The sequence below is a fragment of the Pseudophryne corroboree genome, chromosome 5, assembly GCF_028390025.1.
Source record: "Pseudophryne corroboree isolate aPseCor3 chromosome 5, aPseCor3.hap2, whole genome shotgun sequence".
Taxonomy (NCBI): domain Eukaryota; kingdom Metazoa; phylum Chordata; class Amphibia; order Anura; family Myobatrachidae; genus Pseudophryne; species Pseudophryne corroboree.
Genome location: NC_086448.1, coordinates 143,936,384 through 143,958,056, shown reverse-complemented (window position 1 = coordinate 143,958,056; position 21,673 = coordinate 143,936,384). Strand labels below are relative to the sequence as shown.

General features: G+C 48.7%; 1 protein-coding gene across 2 annotated transcripts in view; it reads right to left on the bottom strand.

The window, feature by feature from the left end:
• LOC134927392 (ATP-binding cassette sub-family B member 5-like) overlaps positions 1–21,673 on the bottom strand; it is a 382,371-nt gene that overhangs the window by 202,569 nt on the left and 158,129 nt on the right. For both annotated transcript variants that reach the window (XM_063921771.1, XM_063921772.1), the window contains exon 4: positions 6,222–6,372. In XM_063921771.1, the coding sequence (XP_063777841.1) occupies positions 6,222–6,372 (151 nt within the window). The remainder of the gene's footprint in view (positions 1–6,221; positions 6,373–21,673) is intronic.

The window sequence follows — 21,673 nt, the reverse complement described above, 5'->3', positions numbered from 1 at the left end:
AGAAACACCCACTTCCTGTCAATCACATTACAATCACCAGAACGGAGAAAAAAACGTGAGTAAAATACCTTACTGCATAGCAAATTTACTTGGCGCAGTCGCAGTGCGGACATTGCGCATGCGCACTAAGCGGAAATTCGCTGCGATGCGAAAAAATTTACCGAGCGAACAACTTGGAATGACCACCCATGTGCACTGCAGGGGGGGCAGATATAACATTTGCAGAGAGAGTTAGATTTGGGTGGGTTATTTCGTTCCTGTGCAGGGTAAATACTGGCTGCTTTATTTTTACACTGCAATTTAGATTTAAGTTTGAATACACCCCACCCAAATCTAACTCTCTCTGCACGTTATATCTGTCCCCCCTGCAGTGTACATGGTTTTGCCCAACTGCTAACAAATTTGCTGCTGCGATCAACTCAGAATTAGGCCCTATGGTTTTCACCTGCCACTGCAGGACATACCCGAGTGGCAATACATGCCCATAGGTGGAGCCAGACACGCCCCTTTGGGCAGAACATGACACGTCCCCTCAATGGGGCACCATCATCTAAAATCTCCCTGAAACTAGTTTTCAAAAGTAGGCAACTATGAATAACATACACATACACACACACAGACAGTTGTATTGCAAGCCTGCCCTACTGTATGTGAGAGGAGACACAGGGGTCATTCTGAGTTGATCGCACGCTGCAACTTTTTGTAGCTCATGCGATCGGATAGTCACCCCCTATGGGGGAGTGTATTTTAGCTGTGCAAGTGTGCGAACGCTTGTGCAGGGGAGCTGTACAAAAACATTTTGTGCAGTTTCTTCTGAGTAGCTTTAAACTTATGCTGCTTTCACATCGCAAAACCTGCTTTTGAAATGGTTCTTTAAACGGTTCTTAAAACGGGTCTGAGCAGTTAAACCCCCTTCACATCGCATGTTGTAACCAGTATATTACCATTTCATTACCGTTTTGGTACCTTTCACACTGAACCCGTTTCACCCAGAGAAAACAGTGGTTGTCATTTTAAATGTTTATTTCCTGCTTCTGCCTGGTGACATCACACATGGAGACAGCCTATCACCTTCTGGGGCTTGCAAATACCGTTTCAGACCCTTTCACACTGCACAATGAAACGGGTCTGAAATGGGTAGGACCCTGCAATTTTACCGTTTCAAAATACCGGTATTTTGAAAACGGTAAATTGAAGGTGACCCTTTCACATCGCAGCTCGAACCATTTAGGAAGCCTTAAAAATCGGCAATTTACCGGGTTCAAGCTGCGGTGTGAAAGGGGTATTACTCAGCCACTGCGATCACTTCAGCCTGTCAGGTCCCAGAATTCAGAAACCTGCCCTGCAAACTCCTGGACACACCTGCATTTTCCTCTCCACTCCCAGAAAACGGTCAGTTGCCACCCCGGAACGCCTTCCTGCTGTCAGTCACCTTGCGATCGCCGCTGCAATCGAAATCTTCGTTAGAACATTCGCCTGGCGTTCTCCGTCACCGGGCAACGACGCGCCTGCGCATTGCGGCTACAGCGCATGCACATTCCGAACCCAATCGCATGGCTGCGAAAAATTGCAGCGTGCGATCGGGTTGGAATGACCCCTTTAGAGAGAGAAGAACACCAGCACACCCTTAGCTGTACAGCCCCAGTGAGGCTATCAGCTCACTATGGGGGTCATTCCGAGTTGATCGCTTGCTGCTGATTTTCACAGCGCACCGATCAGGTAAAAAAATGGCAAAACTGTGCATGCGTATGGGCCGCAATGCGCACGCGCGTCGTATGGGCACAAAGTGCATCGCTGCTGTGCACTGAATCTAGCGAAGATTTCATTCGCACAGCTGATTGCAAGGAGATTGACAGGAAGAGAGCGTTTATGGGTGTCAACTGACCGTTTTCTGGGAGTGTTTGGGAAAACGCAGGCGTGCCCAGGCGTTTGCAGGGCGGTTATCTGACGTCAATTGCGGGACCTTCATCGCTGCAGTCATCGCACAGAATAAGTAACTACAGGGCTGGTCTTGTTTTCCACAAAATGTTTTTGTACCACTCAGCTGTACAGGCGTTTACACACTTGCAAAGCGAAAATACACTCCCCTGTGGGTGGCAACTATGCGTATGCATGGCTAAAAGTAGCTAGCAAGTAGCTAGCTAGCTGCTAATAGTAGCTAGCAAGCGATCAACTCAGAATGACCCCCTATGGGGGTAATTCAGAGATGATCGCAGCAGCAAATTTGTTAGCAGTTGGGCAAAACCATGGGGGTGATTCCGAGTTGATCGTAGCCCTGCAAAATTTTGCAGGGCTACTATCATGACCAAAGACATGCGGGGGGACGCCCAGCACAGGGTTATCCCGCCCCGCATGTCAGTGCCGCCACCCCCCCTCCCCTCCCGCAGAAGTGCAAAAGCATTGTACAGTGGAAATGCTTTTGCACTTTAGGAGTAGCTCCTGGCCAGCGCAGCTTTAGCGTGCTGGCCGGGAGCTACTCTTCGCTCCCCGGCCCACAGCGGCTGTGTGTGATTTCACGCAGCCACTGCGGCCCGCCCCCCGTACGGTCCGGCCATGCCTGCGTTGGCCGGACCGCGCCCATGAAACGGCGGCCAAACACTGCCGTTCCGCCCCCGCCCAGTGACCGCCTCTGCCTTCGGCCGTCTGGCATGCGCCGGTGCAACAGTGTGCATGCCAGATCTTACTCTCTCTGCAAATGTTATATCTGCCACACCTGCAGTGCACATGGGGGGGTCATTCTGACCCGATCGCACCCTGCAGTTTATCGCCGCATTGCGAACGGGTCAGTGTGCATGCGCAGTTCTGACCTGATCGCACCGCTGGGATAAACTGTAGCGTGCGATTGAGTCAGAATGACCCCCCATATGCACTGCAGGTGTGGCAGATATAACATTTGCAGAGAGAGTTAGATTTGGGTGGGTTATTTTGTTTCTGTGCAGGGTAAATACTGGCTGCTTTATTTTTACACTGCAATTTAGATTTAAGTTTGAATACACCCCACCCAAATCTAACTCTCTCTGCACGTTATATCTGTCCCCCCTGCAGTGTACATGGTTTTGCCCAACTGCTAACAAATTTGCTGCTGCGATCAACTCAGAATTAGGCCCTATGGTTTTCACCTGCCACTGCAGGACATACCCGAGTGGCAATACATGCCCATAGGTGGAGCCAGACACGCCCCTTTGGGCAGAACATGACACGTCCCCTCAATGGGGCACCATCATCTAAAATCTCCCTGAAACTAGTTTTCAAAAGTAGGCAACTATGAATAACATACACATACACACACAGATTTCAGTTTGAACACACCACACCCAAATCTAACTCTCTCTGCACGTTATATCTGCTCCCTCCGCAGTGCACATGGGTCCTCATTCCGAGTTGTTTGCTCGCTAGCTGTATTTAGCAGCAGTGCAAACGCTAAGCCGCCATCCTCTGGGAGTGTATCTTAGCTTAGCAGAAGTGCGAACGAAAAGATCGCAGCGCTGCTACTAAAAAAAAATTGTGCAGTTTCAGAGTAGCTGCAGACCTACTCCTACCTTGCGATGACTTCAGACTATTTAGTTTCTGTTTTGACGTCACAAACATGCCCTGCGTTCGGCCAGCCACTCCCCCGTTTTTCCAGCCACTCATGCGTTTTTATCTGACACGCCTGCGTTTTTTTCACACACTCCCCGAAAATGGCCAGTTACCACCCAGAAACACCCACTTCCTGTCAATCACTCAACGATCAGCAGTGCGATTGAAAAGCGTCACTAGACATTGTGTGAAACTGCATCGGCTTTTGTGAAAGTACATCGCGCGTGCGCACTGCACATCATACGCATGCGCAGAAGTGCGATTTTTTTGCCTGATCGCTGCGCTGCGAACAACGGCAGCTAGCGATCAACTCGGAATGAGGGCCATGGTTTTGACCAACTGCTAACAAATTTGCTGCTGCGATCAACTCTGAATTAGGCCCTATATTACAGTAAACACTAACAATTCCTGTCCTAAAGAGGACCCAGATAGTGTACACAAGCGACTCTCCCCCTTTGCTACACCCTGTACCAGATATCCAGCGTGGCTGAGGAGTCAGCAAGTGCTGTGTGTGCTGAGAATGGTCGCAGTAAGCAGAGGAAGGCGCCAAAATGCCTCAGGTCCCGCTCTGATGTAGCTCCGCCCCCTCCAATGGCGTCGGAGTTACACTGATATATTATACTGGCAAATTCTCCATATAGCTTAAAAACACCACACCAACTGCTAGTCAAAGCGTTTTTGTGCCAGTCTACATGGGGGATCTTAGCGGGACCCCCCCCCCCCCCGGGACGGTCCCGCATGCCGCGCCCATGGTCAGCCGCACTTTGAACCGGGACCCTAGCAGGGTCCCCGGTGTGTACTCACCACCGATGTCACCTGCAGGCAGTGTTAGGGGTGTGCGACGTGCTGCGACTATGACAGCCCTACTGAACAACAACCCCTCAGGTCCTGCAGCTGGGAAGCGTCTCTGCACCTTGTAAGGCCGGTGACCCCCACCCCCACCCGGGGCCGGTTCTGGGGCTCTGTGCGCCCCGGGCGGCATTAGGGGGCGTGGCTTCGCACAGGGGGCGTGGTCATTTACGCCCCCTGTACAGACTGAAATGATGTGCGGTGCGCGATGACGTCATCACGCACCGCACAGCAAAGGTCCTCTCCACGAAGGGAAACTAGACGCGTACGCGTCTAGTTTCCCTTCACAGCGGCAGCGGGGGGCAGCGGGGGGCACAGCAGCAGCAGATCTTGCCCTCTTCTCTTCGTGGAGAGGACCTTTGCTGTGCAGTGCGCGATGACGTCATCGCGCACCGCACAGTAAAGGACCTCTCCACGAAGGTAAACTAGACGCGTATGCGTCTAGTTTCCCTTCACAGTGGCAGCGGGGGGCACAGCAGCAGCAGATCTTGCCCTGGTGCGGCGCCCTCCGGATGGCGCCCTGCGCCCTCCGGAAGGCGGCGCCCCGGGCAATAGTCCTGCTTGCCCGTGGCAAGATCCGCTACTGCCCCCCCCTAACTCCCACAGTGCAGGTATGCTCTTGCCCAAACAGCATACCAGAATAAACAGAAAAAAGAAATTGATGAAAACTCTCTGGAGCTGCAGAGATGTGCATCCTCTCCTGAGGGCACTTTTTTCTAAACTGCCTGTGGGAGGGGGCATAGAGGGGAGGAGCCAGCACACCCAGTTGAAGAAATTTAAAGTGCACTGGTTCCTTTGGACCCCGTCTATACTCCATCGTACTAGATTCCCCAATATCCCTTATGGATGCTAGAGAAACAGTGGACGGCACAGCATGCAACGTGCAGACACATAGATGTTAGCATACATGGGCTGGTTCTCACATTAGCATAAGCTAGTATGTAGAATGTAGGCTTCTGCGGCCATATGGAAAAGCAACCCCAGATGCTTCCTACTCATAACCAATGTGTAGTCACATTAAGATGTGCCAGAAGGTATCCTGATGCATTCTCAGAAGGATAGCACAGGGGGTTGCGCCAAGGGCTGGGCTGCGGCTGGGCTTATTCTGACCAGTGTAATGCCTGGATCAGCAGAATGTGATAGTATAAGAAGGGAGGATTGAAGCAGAGAAGCTGTAAGTATTGCTCAAATACAGTGTAAGCAAATGTGGTGTACAGATGTGTCCTCCTTCATCTTATATGTGATGCGTACATTTGCATGTGCATTCACATTGCATGTAAGATTAGCCGCGTCGAGCTGCATATAGTTGCACCTGCAATTATAGTGCTTAAGTGCAAATGTATTACGATGTGTATATTATTTCTGTGATATCGATATGTCCTAAAATGGCCACCATAGTTAAAACTTATTTATTACTGGTGATTACCAGTGGGGGTTGGAGAGGTGGGGCTGCAGCGCAGTCTAAGATTTATATAGGGGAGCCTCACCAAGTGCCACCCCAAATACTGGCAAACATCACCGGTTGGGACACACTGGCAGTTAGTGTGGCTCCCCTATTTGGCTTTTGTACTGCGCCTCAGCCCCATCTTTGGAACCGCCACTAGTGATGACAGCTGTTTATACAATATTTACACCACTCATGTAGTATAATATAAGAGCATGTAATGCCATAGTCCTTCAGCATTTCTAGCAAAGGCATAATAAACAGTTTTACTATGTTCACAAACTACTCATTTTATGGTTACAAAAAATGCAGGAAATCTGTAATTAATTAAAGAGTGATATGATCTTACATGTATTTTGGAGGGATGAGTTATAACATACTATGCTGTCGGCCATGTCTCCGAACACAATGAGCATTATAGGGTGGCAGACACCATTCACCACTGCTCCGAGGAATCCAATAATCATATAGAATATATCCAGCCCATCTGCAAATCGAAACTATCAGCAAAAGAAGAAAAGAAAATAAGTAACTCACAGTGAATATAGCAAGTGCCACTTTACACAGAGCAATAGGCATGATTCATGTTTGTAAGTAACATACCTCCCAACTTTTGGCTTAACGGAGGCGGAACCCTACGCCGCGCGCCGATTCAAAAAGGGGGCGTGGCCTCATCCGTGATGGGCATGGCCTCGCCCGAGTGGGGGTGGCCTCGCCAAACGGTGCATTTTCCTGCCTTTTGGGGTGTGCCCAGCGCTCCCCGAGCAGCTGGGCAGCCCCCGCTCCCCTCCTAGCACTGAATGCATGCAGTGCTCATGCGCACAGCATGTTTTCAGTGATCACCGGCTGCTCTGCAGAGCAGCGGGTGATCAAAGGCTCTCCCAACTGCCACCCCGGCCCGTGGGACACTACTGCCCGCGGTTGGGACAGCAGGACAGGGTCCGAATAGCGGGACTGTCCCGCTGAAAGCGGGACAGTTGGGAGGTATGAAGTAAAACAAAAAAAAAGCAAGTACTGTAACTTTGTGTCTGGAACAAACAATGTCATAATACAAGGGGAGCAAATACATTTATACTTTTTTTGTGCAGGTAAATACTGCTTTTGCATGTATGTAAATGTTAGCTTTATTACTCATACGTCCTAGAGGATGCTGGGGATGACATCAAGACCATGGGGTATAGACGGGATCCGCAGGAGACATGGGCACTCTAAAGACTTTTCATTGGGTATGAAGTGAACTGGCTCCTCCCTCTATGCCCCTCCTCCAGACCCCAGTTTTAGAAATGTGCCCAGGCTGACTGGATGCACTCTGAGGAGCTCTACTGAGTTTCTCTGAAAAGACTTATGTTAGGTTTTTTATTTTCAGGGAGATCTGCTGGCATCAGACTCGTGGGACTGAGGGGGGAGAAGCAGAACCAACTTCCTAAAGAGTTTCATGGCTCTGCTTCTGGCTGACAGGACACCATTAGCTCCTGAAGGGTACTGAACGCTAGCCGTGTCTAGATGCTCACTCCCACAGCACGTCGTCACCCCCTCACAGAGCCAGAAGTCAGAAGACTGGTGAGTATGAGAAGAATGATCTTCTATCAAGTAAGTGACGGCTGAGGTGCGGCGCGGCTAGCGGGAGCACACCGCGCCATTGCTGCTCACACACACAGGCATTGCAGGGTGCAGGGCGCGGGGGGGGGGGGGGCGCCCTGGGCAGCAAGAAATATACCTCAAACTGGATAAAAGGGGGCATAAGATGCCGCTGGCACAGCCCTACCCCCGCCAGTATAAATATTGTCATGGATACTGAGTGTAAGGACGTGCCATTGTGGGGGCGGAGCTTCTTCCTTAGGCAGCCAGCACACTGCTCAGCGCCATTTTCTCTCGCTCCTCAGGCTGCAGAGAACACGCTGGTCCTCTCCTCCACTTCTGACAAGTACAGGGTGCTATCAAGGGGGGCAAAAAGCGATTGTGGTGCACTTTAATAGTGTGAATTACTGTTTAAAAGCGCTGTTGGGCTGTGGGCATACTGTGTTCACAGGCAATACTGGCGCTGGGATTGTGAACTGGCTGCTTCTATCCTGTGACCCTCTGACACATTTTACTGTGGGTCTGTCCCCAAATAAGTCCCAGTGTGTCTGTGAGTGTGCTGTACACGTGTGAGGCATGTCTGAGGCAGGGAGTTCCTCCCCGGAGGAAGCCATTTTAGGGACACAGACTTGTAATGTGGTGGCGCTGCCGGCACACCAAGAGCCTGCATGGGTGAAAGAGATACGTGACAGTATGCATCTGATTAACTGAAGATTAGATAAGTCTGAATCTAAGACTGCATGCTGGAGAAAATCTGTGGAAGATGTGATTTTTCAGGATGCTGTTATTCTTTATGCGGGCGGCCCCTCTGGGTCACATAAGAGACCGTTTGCGAATGTTGTATAAACTCTGATACCAACACGGACTCAGATTCTTGTGTCGACGATAGTGACTCCAGAGAGATATATCATAAATTGGCAAAAAGTATACAATATATGATTGTGGCTATAAGGGACGTGTTGGGGGTTACAGAAAGCACTCCTGTACCTCAGGAGAAGGCTTATTTATGTAAAGAAAAGAAATCCAAAGTCACGTTCCCTCTAAATGCTCTGTTTGAAGGGATGTGGGTGAATCCTGATAAGAAATTTCATATTCCCAAAAGGATTCAGATAGCTTACCCTTTCCCGGCTGAGGACAGGAAAAAATGGGAGTCACCCCCTGTGTTAGACAGTGCGCTTTCCAGGTTGACAAAGAAGGTAATTCTCCCTGCTCCTGGCACGGCTTCTCTTAAAGAGCCGGCAGACCGCAAAATGGAAATGACATTGAAATCCATTTATGTTACCAATGGTACACTACTCAGGCCCACTATTGCCTGCGCATGGGTGAGTCGCGCTATTGAAAAATGGTCAGAAAGCGTGTCATCAGAAATTGACACGATTGATAAAGATGAGATACTCCTTAAGTTAGGGAATATCATGGACGCTGCCGCCTACATGCTGGAAGCAATGAAGGACATTGGACTCCTGAGTTCACTAGCCGCTACCATGGCAGTATCGGCTATGCGGGTGCTGTGGATTCGCCAGTGGAACGCGGATGCAGATTCCAAAAGAAACATGGAGGCGCTCCCATATAAAGGTGAGGCCTTATTTGGCGATGGCCTGGATGCGTTAGTCTCAGTGTTACAACCCAGGTATATTCGAATTTACCCTATAATATACCACATCCGCAGGATGGTGGAAAATAATATTTATTATGCTGGAACCTCCTCTCACTGTTCTGTGGAAATAATTCACTTAGGATGGTTACACAATCACTGTTAGTTATTTACTTAACAACACTAGTATCTATTAAACACAGTATGAACAATACTTTTAGGGAAGGATTATCTCACTATAACTCAACTCTAAGTGCTGGCCAGGCACTGTCAAAAGGCTATGCCTTAAATACCTATGCAGAACTGCAATTAATTTAAGAATGTGTCGCTGTAGTTCCTACAACCTGTAGTTCTCCTTTCCACAACTGGGGAGGGTAATGTTATTCTTTTTGTGCTAAATAGTCTCTGTCGCTGCCTCCTGTCTACGCGAAATCCGAGATGACTGCCGGTCGAACTTGAATGTAGCAAGCCCGGGCTTGGGGATGGTACTAGTTGACTTGAAGGCGACATTTACACTACGCTTCCTTTCCTCTTCTAAGTATATCCTTAGCTGACTTGCCAATGTTCGAAATATAGGTGAATAGTTATCCTGCGTTATGCTATGGGAAAATTTCATAAACCCGGTACAGGGATGGTAAGTGGCAACAATCGCACCCGCCGGTATTACTTTGCGGGGTACGGGGCGTCTAACTCTGAGTCTGAGGGTATTAGCATTTACTAAACTTTTCCCAGGTCACAACTTACTGGTGTAAGTGCTGTATTATACTATGCATTGTTCAGCGGTGAACACAGCTTTCTAATAATGGCTTATAGGTGATTTCCGTATGGACGGGATATGGTGTTTTGGACGGTGAGCCAGTAATCGTCTGCCGATTTAACTACGGACTTGGAGTGGTCCCTGTGCTATTTCACCGGATGGATTTATATTTATAGTCCTTTCAGAAGTTGCAGGAGAACTCCTTTATTGCCTCAACTATGTGTCACATGCAGTTAATACTGCGTAGGAGATAAATATATATATCATTGCGGCCTGCACATGAAGTTTAATAGGGACCATTCATTCTTATACCTTGTCCCAGTGGGTGCGGCTATGCATAATTTACTGTGTCCATCCAAGGTCGTCCACCCCGCCTCCTTACTGTCACTCCATGCAAGGGCGATATGGCTGTTCTGTCACTCAGACCTTTAGCTCCGCCTTAGTATGTCCCTCAAATCCGCCTCCGGTCCCTTTACTCCGCCTCCGGTCCCTTTACTCCGCCTCTGGTCCCTCCTCTACAACTTATCAATACTGGAGACCTCAGCTGATGCTCCAGTCCGCGCCATCCTCCGTCTCTCACCGCCGCTCACTTCCTCTCGAGCCGTCTACGCACCTCCACTCCTCTTCAGCGGCGCCCGCGGCTCTTTTTTAACCGCTCTCCCACGAGCCGCTGGTGAGTCCCAGATCGCGCTGGCGCTGGTCACTCCGTTCGGGTGCCGCTGCTGCCCGTGAGTCTTTCTCCCCTGTGTTATACCGTGGGGCAGTCATTGGCTCGAGCCCCTTCTGTGCGGGTTCCACATGGACACTATACCTGTATATAACAATCTCCTATACTTCTTCTGTTTTCCCTACCCAGTATTTCCATTGTTGTCTTAGATATTTTAATAAACCAGGATGTTACATATACCCCCTCTAAAAGCATGAGTGTCCCCACGCATAACAATTTGATACCTTGTCACAGTATACTGACTATGGTTTCCTACTTTCAGTATAAACTTTATCATGAAACATGCAAATAGTAGTGAATATTTTATAGATAATACCTCTTTAGCACCGTGTCTTCAACAAATGGGTCATTCCCGGTATCGCAATGGTGGGAAACCTTTTGTTCGACGTTTTGATCTTCTGATCTCAACCGTGGATACCTCATGCTCCGAGTGGCTTGTGGCTGTCAAAGGGTCCGATCAGAGTGTGGTAGGTTTTGTCGCGGATGGCTCCGGGGTTCTACCGCTATTGTCATGGAGGGGACGGAACTACTCATGAACATTAGAAGTTCAATGGGATCCTCCAGTGGTAAGTTCCCTATAGACTTCTGTCTCTCTACCACCGGTATATCATCCTGCTGTGGAGGGTTTGTTCCTACAGTACAGATTTTTAATTTATCTCTAGACACTGTGCTGATTCGTCCATCTAATTCTCGCCGTATTCGATAGGTGTACAGATCTTTACCCGGACTACCCACTATTGTATACGGGGTATCCTCCCACATTGGGTCTAATTTACTAATACGATGAGTCTTCTTCCTCCACACTTTGTCACCAACTTGTAAGGGAGTAGGTCGACTGTGGGCATTGTAACACCTTTCTTGGCATTGGTGTACGACTTTCATTCTGGTCTCTACAATTTCTTGAGCTGTCTTTATTCGGTGTTGGTGTTCTCGGACCCAATCAGTCTGCAGAGGAATGGGTTCACCCACTTCTGGGGACAGCTCCAAATCTTTTGGCAACTTGCCCTCTCTACCATAAAGCAGGTAAAAGGGTGTGAACCCCGTAGAGCAATGTTCGGTGTTATTGTATAAATAGACCAATTCGGGTAAGAAGGTTGGCCAGTGAGCGCGTTTCTCAGCTGATAAGCTTCGCAAAAGTCTGATGATGGTCTGATTGGCCCTTTCACATAATCCATTCCCTTGCGGATGGTAGGCAGTCGTGCGAATTTTCTTGCACCCATACAGTGAGCATAGTTCTTGGAACAGTTGAGACTCGAATGCTGGGCCCCGGTCCGTTAAAATTCTTTCTGGATACCCATATAGTCGAGCAAAGTTTCTCAAGAAAAGGTTAGCCGTAGTTTTGGCAGTCAGATCACGAGCTGGTATAACCACCAGAAACTTACTAAAGTGGTCGGTAATGGTTAGAGCGTATTGGAAGTCACTGTGACTGGGCTCAAGCTTGATATGATCTAAAGCTACGATCTCCAGTGGGCGACTACTTCTAATGGGGTGCAGCCGATCTCTTTGCCTGGCATCTGGCTTCCGCTTAAGGTTGCACGTCACACAATCACGACACCACTTTTCAATGTCTGCCTTCATCCCGACCCAGTAATATCTTCTCCTGAGAACGGCTTCGGTTTTTTGAGTACCGAAATGACCAGACTGGTTGTGGTAGGAATTCAGTACAAAGTCAACTTTTGACTGGGGAACTATGACTTGTGTAATAGGTTGATGGGTAGAAGAGTCCATCCTGGTTCGAAATATAAGTCCCTGTCTTCTTTGAATCCGGTCACGATGTCGGAGCAACTTTATTAATTCTGGATCCGCTTCAGTTCTCTGAGCCTTGCTCAATCGTCCCTGTCGCTATATGATGTCCATCAATTGACCCAATACTACGCTTGCCTTCTGAACCTTCTCCCAATCAAATGGCAGAGGATCGGGCTCAGGACTCTCTGGTCTGAGGACGGGGTGGGCAACAACCGGGTCAGAGGCAACCGCTCGACATGGTTGCGGCAATGGTCGAAACCAAGGGATCTCTACATCTTCTGCGTGGTCTTTCTCTTCTTCCGATTCTCTTTCTTTCGATTGTCGGCAGGCGAGATAGGGCATCTGCATTTCCATTAGACCGACCCTGCCGATAGGTGACGGTGTAGCAAAAGTTTGCTAAGCGAGACACCCATCTTTGCTCGAGTGCTCCCAGTCTAGCATTGGATAGATGTGCCAGTGGGTTATTATCGGTGACTATCACAAAAGGGGTGGCAGCTAGATATAGTTTTTAAACTTCTCGGTAATAGCCCAAATGAGGGCCAGCAGCTCTAGTTTAAACGTGCTATAGTTTTCGCCATTCCGTTCAGTCTTACGTAAAACCCCTACTGGCATAGGCGATGACTCTTTCCTTCCATCTTGTATCTGGGACAACACTGCTCCTAGTCCACGATGGATCGCGTCGGTGTATACCTGGAACGGTCGGTCATAGTCAGGGTAGGCGAGTATAGGAGCTTCAATGAGGGCATCCTTTAACTGATTAAAAGAGCGTTGGTGTTCCTCTAACCATACAATTGGAGTCGAGCTTCTCTTTTCTTGTCCGGATCTTCCCCGTAATAGCTTATGGAGTGGGGTAGCGATTTTGGCAAAATGCTCTATAAACCGTCTATAATAGCCCACGAAGCCTAAGAAGCACCGAACTTCTTTCACCGTTTACGGGACTTGCCAGTCGCGTATCACTCTGATTTTTTTCTGGATTAGGCTTCAAGCCTTCCGCACTGACGATATGTCCCAGATATTGTACTGCTGGTTTTAACAGATGACACTTTGACGTTTTGAGCTTTAATCCTGACTTGGCCAACTGTATGAATACTTACTCGAGATGCTGAAGATGTACTTTGTATGTTTTGGAGAAGATAATCACGTCGTCCAGATATAGAAGAACCATTTCGAAATTACGATGCCCGAGACAGTGTTCCATTAGCCTCTGGAATGTAGCTGGGGCATTACAGAGTCCAAAGGGCATCCGATTGAATTCAAACAGCCCCATTGGGGTAGTGAAGGCAGTTTTTTCTCGGTCCTCTGGGGCCATCTGAATTTGCCAATATCCACTTGTAAGATCCAACGTGGAGAAGTAGGTGGCTGTCTTTAAGGCTGTTAGTGACTCTTCAATTCTGGGTAGCGGGTAGGCGTCCCGATGTGTAACTGCATTTAATTTGCGATAGTCTACGCAAAAACGGAGACTACCATCTTTTTTTTTCACAATGACGATCGGGGCCGCCCAAGGACTGTGACTTTCCCGGATCACGCCAGTCTCTTCCATCTCTGCCAGCATAGTCCGAACAGGCTGATACATAGCCGGAGGCAAGGGTCTATGTCTCTCTTTAATAGGGGGGTTCGTCCCAGTGGAGATATGATGTTGGACATTTTCTGCCACCCCAAAGTCAGTAGGGTGTTGGCTGAAGGCCACGGCGTTCCGTTGTACCACCTCGAGTACTCCTCTCCGCTGTTCCTTTGGAGTGTCTACATCCCCAATTTGGATATCACTCCACCATGGCGCCTTGGTCCCATCTTCCATTGACTATTTAAGTATTGTGCCCTGGTTTGCTGCTGTTACGCTCTCCCCAAGTATATCTTGGAAATCTACCCGTACAACACGTGCTACGGGGCAGTGCTTAAAGAGTCGGATTGGGTAGTCATGTGGGTTGAGGATGCGAACCGGGACTCGTCCTCGTTCTACTTTCGCCAAGGTTCGGGCTATGGCGAAGGGCTGTCGTCCATCTGAGTCACAAGTCTCGATCACGGCTTCGTAGTCTTTTCCCCCTGGCCTGACTCTGGCCTTACACCAGAGAACATGCTCAGAATTTGGCGAAAGTATCACCGGCCTCCTATCGGCAATTCTGGCTTTGCCAACCTCTCCTAAGGCATTTGTAAACTTCTTATGCCCCTCCAGTAGTCGTACGGTCTGTTGCAGTACCTTCTGTTCTCTTGGGGCTGCTGTTTGCATCTCCATCTTGAGAGCCTCCACCAGCTCATCTGGGCAGCTTTTCAGGATGTTCATACCCTGGATCATCGGTGGTAAGTTTTCATTCGAGTCAGTAGTAACTAGACACCCCTGCCTTGGGAGCTTTGCCTGTCCAATCTCTAACTCTGCCTCCCAATATCCGCTGTAAATAATTGGCTGTCCGTTACTCGCAAGTAGTTGTAACCAGGTGGTAGGTGGTGACACTATTTCCCGCTCATCCCAGTGTCTACAAAACTCCGGCAGCCATATGGTTGTGACTTGCGAGCCCATATCCAATAGTGCCGTTACCTCTACATTATTGACCCTGATCTTCACACGGGGGCACTCACCCACATACCGGGGCCACCATTTCTGTGACACAGGACCTACTAATGTGTCTCCTCCCGAGGGTCGGTCCCTCGCCTCGGGGTCTCTTTGTTTAAATTGTCTTGGGGGCAATTCCTTTCGATATGTCCGACTTGTAAGCAGCCTCTGCAGATGGGTCTTCCCTGTTGGTCGAATTGATCGGTTGGACGCCGACCTGTTTCCTGTGGGACATCCCATCTAGTCCGATTTCGGCCTCCACGCTCCTGGCACCAGTCTTTCCGGCGAGCCCCGGACTATTCCAGACGCATGTCCTAAAGTTCCTTCATTATTTTGGTGACGGCATGGGTAAGGGCCCCGATCGGATCTTGTCCTACTTGCACTTGTTGGTTGACTATTTTCTTTTTACACATCAATTCAGGTGTCAAGTATGGGTCGACTTCCTCCAGTTCTCCACTCTCTTCCAATTCAGCGGACGGGGTATATTCCACGTCCGGGTTCTGGATGAGCCCGAGAATGTCCAGAACAGTCTCCTTAAATTCTGAGAATTTACATACAGGGTTCTGTTGCTTACACATGCGAAGTTGGGCGCGAGTGACTTCACCTTGAGCCCCTTCGATGAACAAGTTAATAAGGGTTTCATCAACCTCCTCTATCGCGTTCATTGCTCGTGCTTGTATTGCCCGCATGGCCTGTTGTAGTCCTAGGGCAAATTCTCTCAGGGACTCCTGAGGTTGTTGTTTCCTCGCATAGAGACGACTTTTAAGGTCAGCGATGGTCCTGGAGTTGAAGATGCATTCCAATTTCCTAAAAATGTCTTCCGCCGTTTTCCTCTCCTCTTCTTCCCAAGCTTTGGCTTCTCGTAGGGCCGAGCCTTTTAACTGTCCCAAGACTATCTGTACTCTTTGTTCCTCCTTGAGCGGATAAAGCTTGAACATTGAGCGCATCTGATCCTTAAAGTCTCTAAAAGTACTAGTACCTTTGATCCGGTTATCCCCCGAGTACGTTGGAAGCCATGAAGCGCCAAAATAGTACGGCATGGTGATAGCAGCCGCCTGTGTTGTGGCCACTTCCTTGTTTGATACCTCATTTGTCGGTGTTACTGACCTCTGTCCGGGTGATGCTGGTAGTAATCTTCGACTTCTTTGACTTGAAGATGGTGTAGAATTCTGGGGTTCCGTCATCTTTCCACAGTGGGTACTCTTACTTCGTATCCTGTTCGTGGACGCCAATTTTGTTACAACCCAGGTATATTCGAATTTACCCTATAATATACCACATCCGCAGGATGGTGGAAAATAATATTTATTATGCTGGAACCTCCTCTCACTGTTCTGTGGAAATAATTCACTTAGGATGGTTACACAATCACGGTTAGTTATTTACTTAACAATACTAGTATCTATTACACACAGTATGAACAATACTTTTAGGGAAGGATTATCTCACTATATCTCAACTCTAAGTGCTGGCCAGGCACTGTCAGAAGGCTATGCCTTAAATACCTATGCAGAACTGCAATTAATTTAAGAATGTGTCGCTGTAGTTCCTACAACCTGTAGTTCTGCTTTCCACAACTGGGGAGGGTTATGTTATTCTTTTTGTGCTAAATAGTCTCTGTCGCTGCCTCCTGTCTACGTGAAATCCGCGATGACTGCCGGTCGAACTTGAATGTAGCAAGCCCGGGCTTGGGGATGGTACTAGTTGACTTGATGGCGACGTTTACACTATGCTTCCTTTCCTCTTCTAAGTATATCCTTAGCTGACTTGCCAATGTTCGAAATATAGGTGAATAGTTATCCTGTGTTATGCTATGGGAAAATTTCATAAACCTGGTACAGGGCTGGTAAGTGGCAACAATCGCACCCGCTGGTATTACTTTGCGGGGTACGGGGCGTCTAACTCCGAGTCTGAGGGTATTAGCATTTACTAAACTTTTCCCATGTCACAACTTACTGGTGTAAGTGCTGTATTATACTATGCATTGTTCAGCGGTGAACACAGCTTAATTTCTAATAACGGCTTATAGGCGATTTCCGTAGGGACGGGATATGGTGTTTTGGACGGTGAGCCAGTAATCGTCTGCCGATGTAACTACGGACTTGGAGTGGTCCCTGTGCTATTTCACCGGACGGATTTATATTTATAGTCCTTTCAGAAGTTGCAGGAGAACTCCTTTATTGCCTCATCTATGTGTCACATGCAGTTAATACTGCGTAGGAGATAAATATATATATCATTGCGGCCTGCACATGAAGTTTAATAGGGACCATTCATTCTTATACCTTGTCCCAGTGGGTGCGGCTATGCATAATTTACTGTGTCCATCCAAGGTTGTCCACCCCGCCTCCTTACTGTCACTCCATGCAAGGGCGATATGGCTGTTCTGTCACTCAGACCTTTAGCTCCGCCTTAGTATGTCCCTCAAATCCGCCTCCGGTCCCTTTACTCCGCCTCCGGTCCCTTTACTCCACCTCCAGTCCCTCCTCTCCAACTTATCAATACTGGAGACCTCAGCTGATGCTCCCGTCCGCTTCGTCCTCCGTCTCTCACTGCCGCTCACTTCCTCTCGAGCCGCCTACGCACCTCCACTCCTCTTCAGCGGCGCCCGCAGCTCTTTTTTAACCGCTCTCCCACGAGCCGCTGGTGAGTCCCAGATCGCGCTGGTCACTCCGTTCGGGTGCCGCTGCTGCCCATGAGTCTTTCTCCCCTGTGTTATACCACGGGGCAGTCATTGGCTCGAGCCCCTTCTGTGCGGGTTCCACATGGACACTATACCTGTATATAACAATCTCCTATACTTCTTCTGTTTTCCCTACCCAGTATTTCCATTGTTGTCTTAGATATTTTAATAAACCAGGATGTTTCATTAGCGGCTACCACAGGTAAGTTGACATTTTTGCCCTATGCGCCTGCACCGGCAAAAAAGACCTATCACCCGCAAATGCAGTCCTTTCGGCCCAATAAATACAAAAAGATGAGAAGTTCCCCCTATTTTGCAGGTAGGGAAGGGGAAGGGGAAAGAAGCCCACAGCAGCTCCAGGTTCCCAAGAGCAGAAGTCTACCCCTGCTTCTGAAAAATCCTCAGCATGACGCTGGAGCTCCCTTGCGGGAGGCCGCTCGGGTGTGGGCACGTCTCAAACTCTTCAGCCAAGGTTGGATTTTGTCTGGCCTGGATCCCTGGGTGTTGCAAATAGTATCCCAGGGATACAAACTGACGTTTTAAGACATTCCCCCATGCCGATTTTTCCAATCGACCTTGCCAGTTTCTCCGCCAGAAAGAGAAAAAGTAACAGCGGCAATCCAAAAGTTATGTCAAGACCAGGTCATAGTCCTGGTACTGTTGTCACAACAAGGGCGGGGTTTTTTTTCAAGCCTCTTTGTTGTTCCGAAGCCAGACGGCTCGGTCAGACCGGTCCTAAATCTAAAGAATCTGAATTGTTATCTTGAAAGGTTCAAGTTCAAGATGGAATCACTTTGAGTGGTGATTGCCAGTCTGGAGGAGGGGGACTACTTGGTGTCGGTAGACATAAAGGATGCATACCTGCATGTTCCCATTTATCCTCCTCACCAGGCTTATCTGAGATTCGTGGTTCAGGATTGCCATTACCAATTCCAGACGTTACCCTTTGGCCTCTCCACAGCGCCGAGGGTATTCACCAAAGTGATGGCGGAGATGATGGTCCTCCTTCGTCAGAAAGGAGTCAATACAATTCCTTATCTGGACGATCTCCTGATAAAGGCGACATCCAGGGAGCAGTCGTTTCAAAACATATCACTCTCTCTGTCAATACTCCAACAACACGGGTGGATCATAAATTACCCGAAGTCACAATTGGATCCGACAACAAGGTTGTCTTTCCTCGGGATGATTCTATAGTATAGAGAGTATTTCCTCTGGTGGAAAAGGCTCTGGAAATCCAGAAAATGGTAAAACAGATATTGAAACCATCGAGTGTGTCAATCCATCAGTGCATTCGGTTGTTGGGGAAGATGGTGGCGGCCTACGAGGCCATACAATTTGGCAGGTTCCATGCCAGAGTATTCCAGTGGGACCTGTTGGACAAGTGGTCTGGGTCACACCTACACATGCACCGAAAGATAATCCTGTCATCAAAAACCAGGATTTCGCTCCTGTGGTGGTTACACAGCTCTCACCTACTAGAGAGACGCAGGTTCGGGATTCAAAACTGGGTCCTGGTAACCACGGATGTGAGTCTCCGAGGCTGGGGAGCAGTCTCTCAGGGAGAAAACTTCCAAGGACGTTGGTCACATCAGGAAGCCTGCCTTCACATAAACTTACTGGAGCTAAGAGCCATTTACAACTGCCTTCAACAAGCGGTACATCTTCTTCAAGACCGTCCCGTGCAGATCCAGGCAGACAATGTAACAGCAGTCGCGTACATAAACAGGCAGGGCGGAGCGAAAAGCAGAACGGCAATGGCAGAGGCGACAAAAATCCTCCGCTGGGTAGAAAAACATCTACAAGCTCTGTCGGCAATATTCATTCCGGGAGTAGACAACTGGGAAGCAGACTTCCTCAGCAGACATGATTTCCATCCAGGAGAGTGGGATCTCCACCAAGAAATCTTCGCAGAGGTGACAAGTCTCTGGGGAGTTCCTCAAATAGACATGATGGCGTCTTGCCTCAACAAGAAGCTTCAGAGATACTGTTCCAGGTCAAGAGACCCTCAAGCAGTAGCAGTGGATGCACTGGTGACCCAGTGGGTTTTCCCGTCAGTGTATGTCTTCCCTCCACTTCCACTAATCCCAAAAGTACTCAGGATCATAAGAAAAACAAGGATTCGAGCAATCTTCATTGCCCCAGACTGGCCAAGGAGGGCTTGGTACCCAGATCTACAGCAGTTGCTCATAGAAGATCCTCAGCCTCTTCCTCCTCGAGAGGACCTGCTGCAGCAGGGGCCGTGCATGTACCAGGACTTACCGTGGCTACGTTTGACGGCATGGCTGTTGAACGCCGGATCCTTCCCAAGGAAGTCATCCCCACCCTTATTCTGGCAGAAAAGGAGTAACGTCGAAACATTACCACCGTATTTGGAGAAAATATGTGTCTTGGTGTGAATCCAAGAAAGCTCCTACGGAAGAGTTTCACTTAGGGCGCCTCCTCCATTTTTTGCAGGATGGTGTGGAGGCGGGCCTCCAATTGGGATCAATCAAGGTTCAGATTTTGGCCTTGTCAGTGTTCTTCCAAAAACAATTGGCCTCTCTTCCAGAAGTTCAGACCTTCGTGAAAGGGGTTCTGCACATCCAGCCTCCATTCGTGCCTTCAGTGGCACCATGGGACCTTAACGTGGTATTGCAGTTCCTTCAATCGGATTGGTTTGAGCCTCTGCAAAAGATAGAGTTGAAGTTTCTCACTTGGAAAGTGGTGATGCTTCTGGCTTTGGCATCTGCAAGATGGGTGTCTGAATTGGGGGCCTTGTCTCACAAGAGCCCTTACCTGATCTTCCATGAAGATAGGGCAGAGTTGAGAACTCGACAACATTTTCTTCCTAAGGTGGTTTCATCTTTTCACATAAACCAACCTATTGTAGTGCTAGTGGTTACTGACACATTCACTGAATCAAAATCTCTAGATGTGGTTAGAGCTTTGAAAATCTATGTTGCTAGAACGGCTCGTATGTGGAAAACAGAGGCCCTGTTTGTCCTGTATGCTCACAACAAGATTGGATGTCCTGCTTCCAAGCAGACTATTGCATGGTGGATCAGAAATACGATTCAGCAAGCTCATACTACGGCTGGATTGCCGTTACCGACGTCGGTGAAGGCCCTTTCCACTAGGAAGGTGGGCTCATCCTGGGCGGCTGCCCGGGGGGTCTCGGCATTACAACTGTGCCGAGCAGCTACTTGGTCAGGGTCAAACACATTTGCTAAGTTTTACAAGTTTGACACCTTGGCCGAGGAGGACCTAAAGTTTGGTCAATCGGTGCTGCAGGGTCATCCGCACTCTCCCGCCTGTACTGGAGCTTTGGTATAGACCCCATGGTCTTGATGTCGTCCCCAGCATCCTCTAGGACGTATGAGAAAACAGGATTTTGATACCTACCGGTAAATCCTTTTCTCCTAGTTCGTAGAGGATGCTGGGCGCCCGTCCCAGTGCGTACTTTACCTGCAGTTTTTAGTTATTAGAGTTACACAAGTTGTGTTATCTTAGTTTTCAACATGTTGCTGCAATTGGTTCATGCCTGTTGGCGTGTGTTATGTTGAATGCCATGTGTGCGGCATGGTTGAGGGTGTGAGTTGGTAGATATCTCTCCACTAATTTAAGTAAATCTTTTCCTCGAAATGTCAGTCTCCCTGGGCACAGTTCCTACAACTGAGGTCTGGAGGAGGGGCATAGAGGGAGGAGCCAGTTCACACCCAATGAAAAGTCTTTAGAGTGCCCATGTCTCCTGCGGATACCGTCTATACCCCATGGTCTTGATGTCGTCCCCAGCATCCTCTACGGACTAGGAGAAAAGGATTTACCGGTAGGTATCAAAATCCTATTTTTTACACTGCAATATAGATTTCAGTTTGAACAAACCCCACCCAAATCTAAATCTCTCTGCACAAGTTACATCTGCCCCCCCCCCTTCCCGTGCAGTGCACACGGTTTTGTCCAGTTGCTTGCTTTTTTTGCTTTACTGAACGGGTCCAGAACATGTGCAAAATACCATCAATCAGTACTTCACAATGATGGGTGCAAATTACCCAAACCTGAATGCAGTGCCGTAACTAGACATTTTAGCGCCAGGGACGTGCAGTCAGGGGAGGCTGGGGAGGCAGTGCCTCCCCTGTCATAATGACTGAAGTATAAGCAAAGAAGATATTTATAACACGTTCTGTGTCAT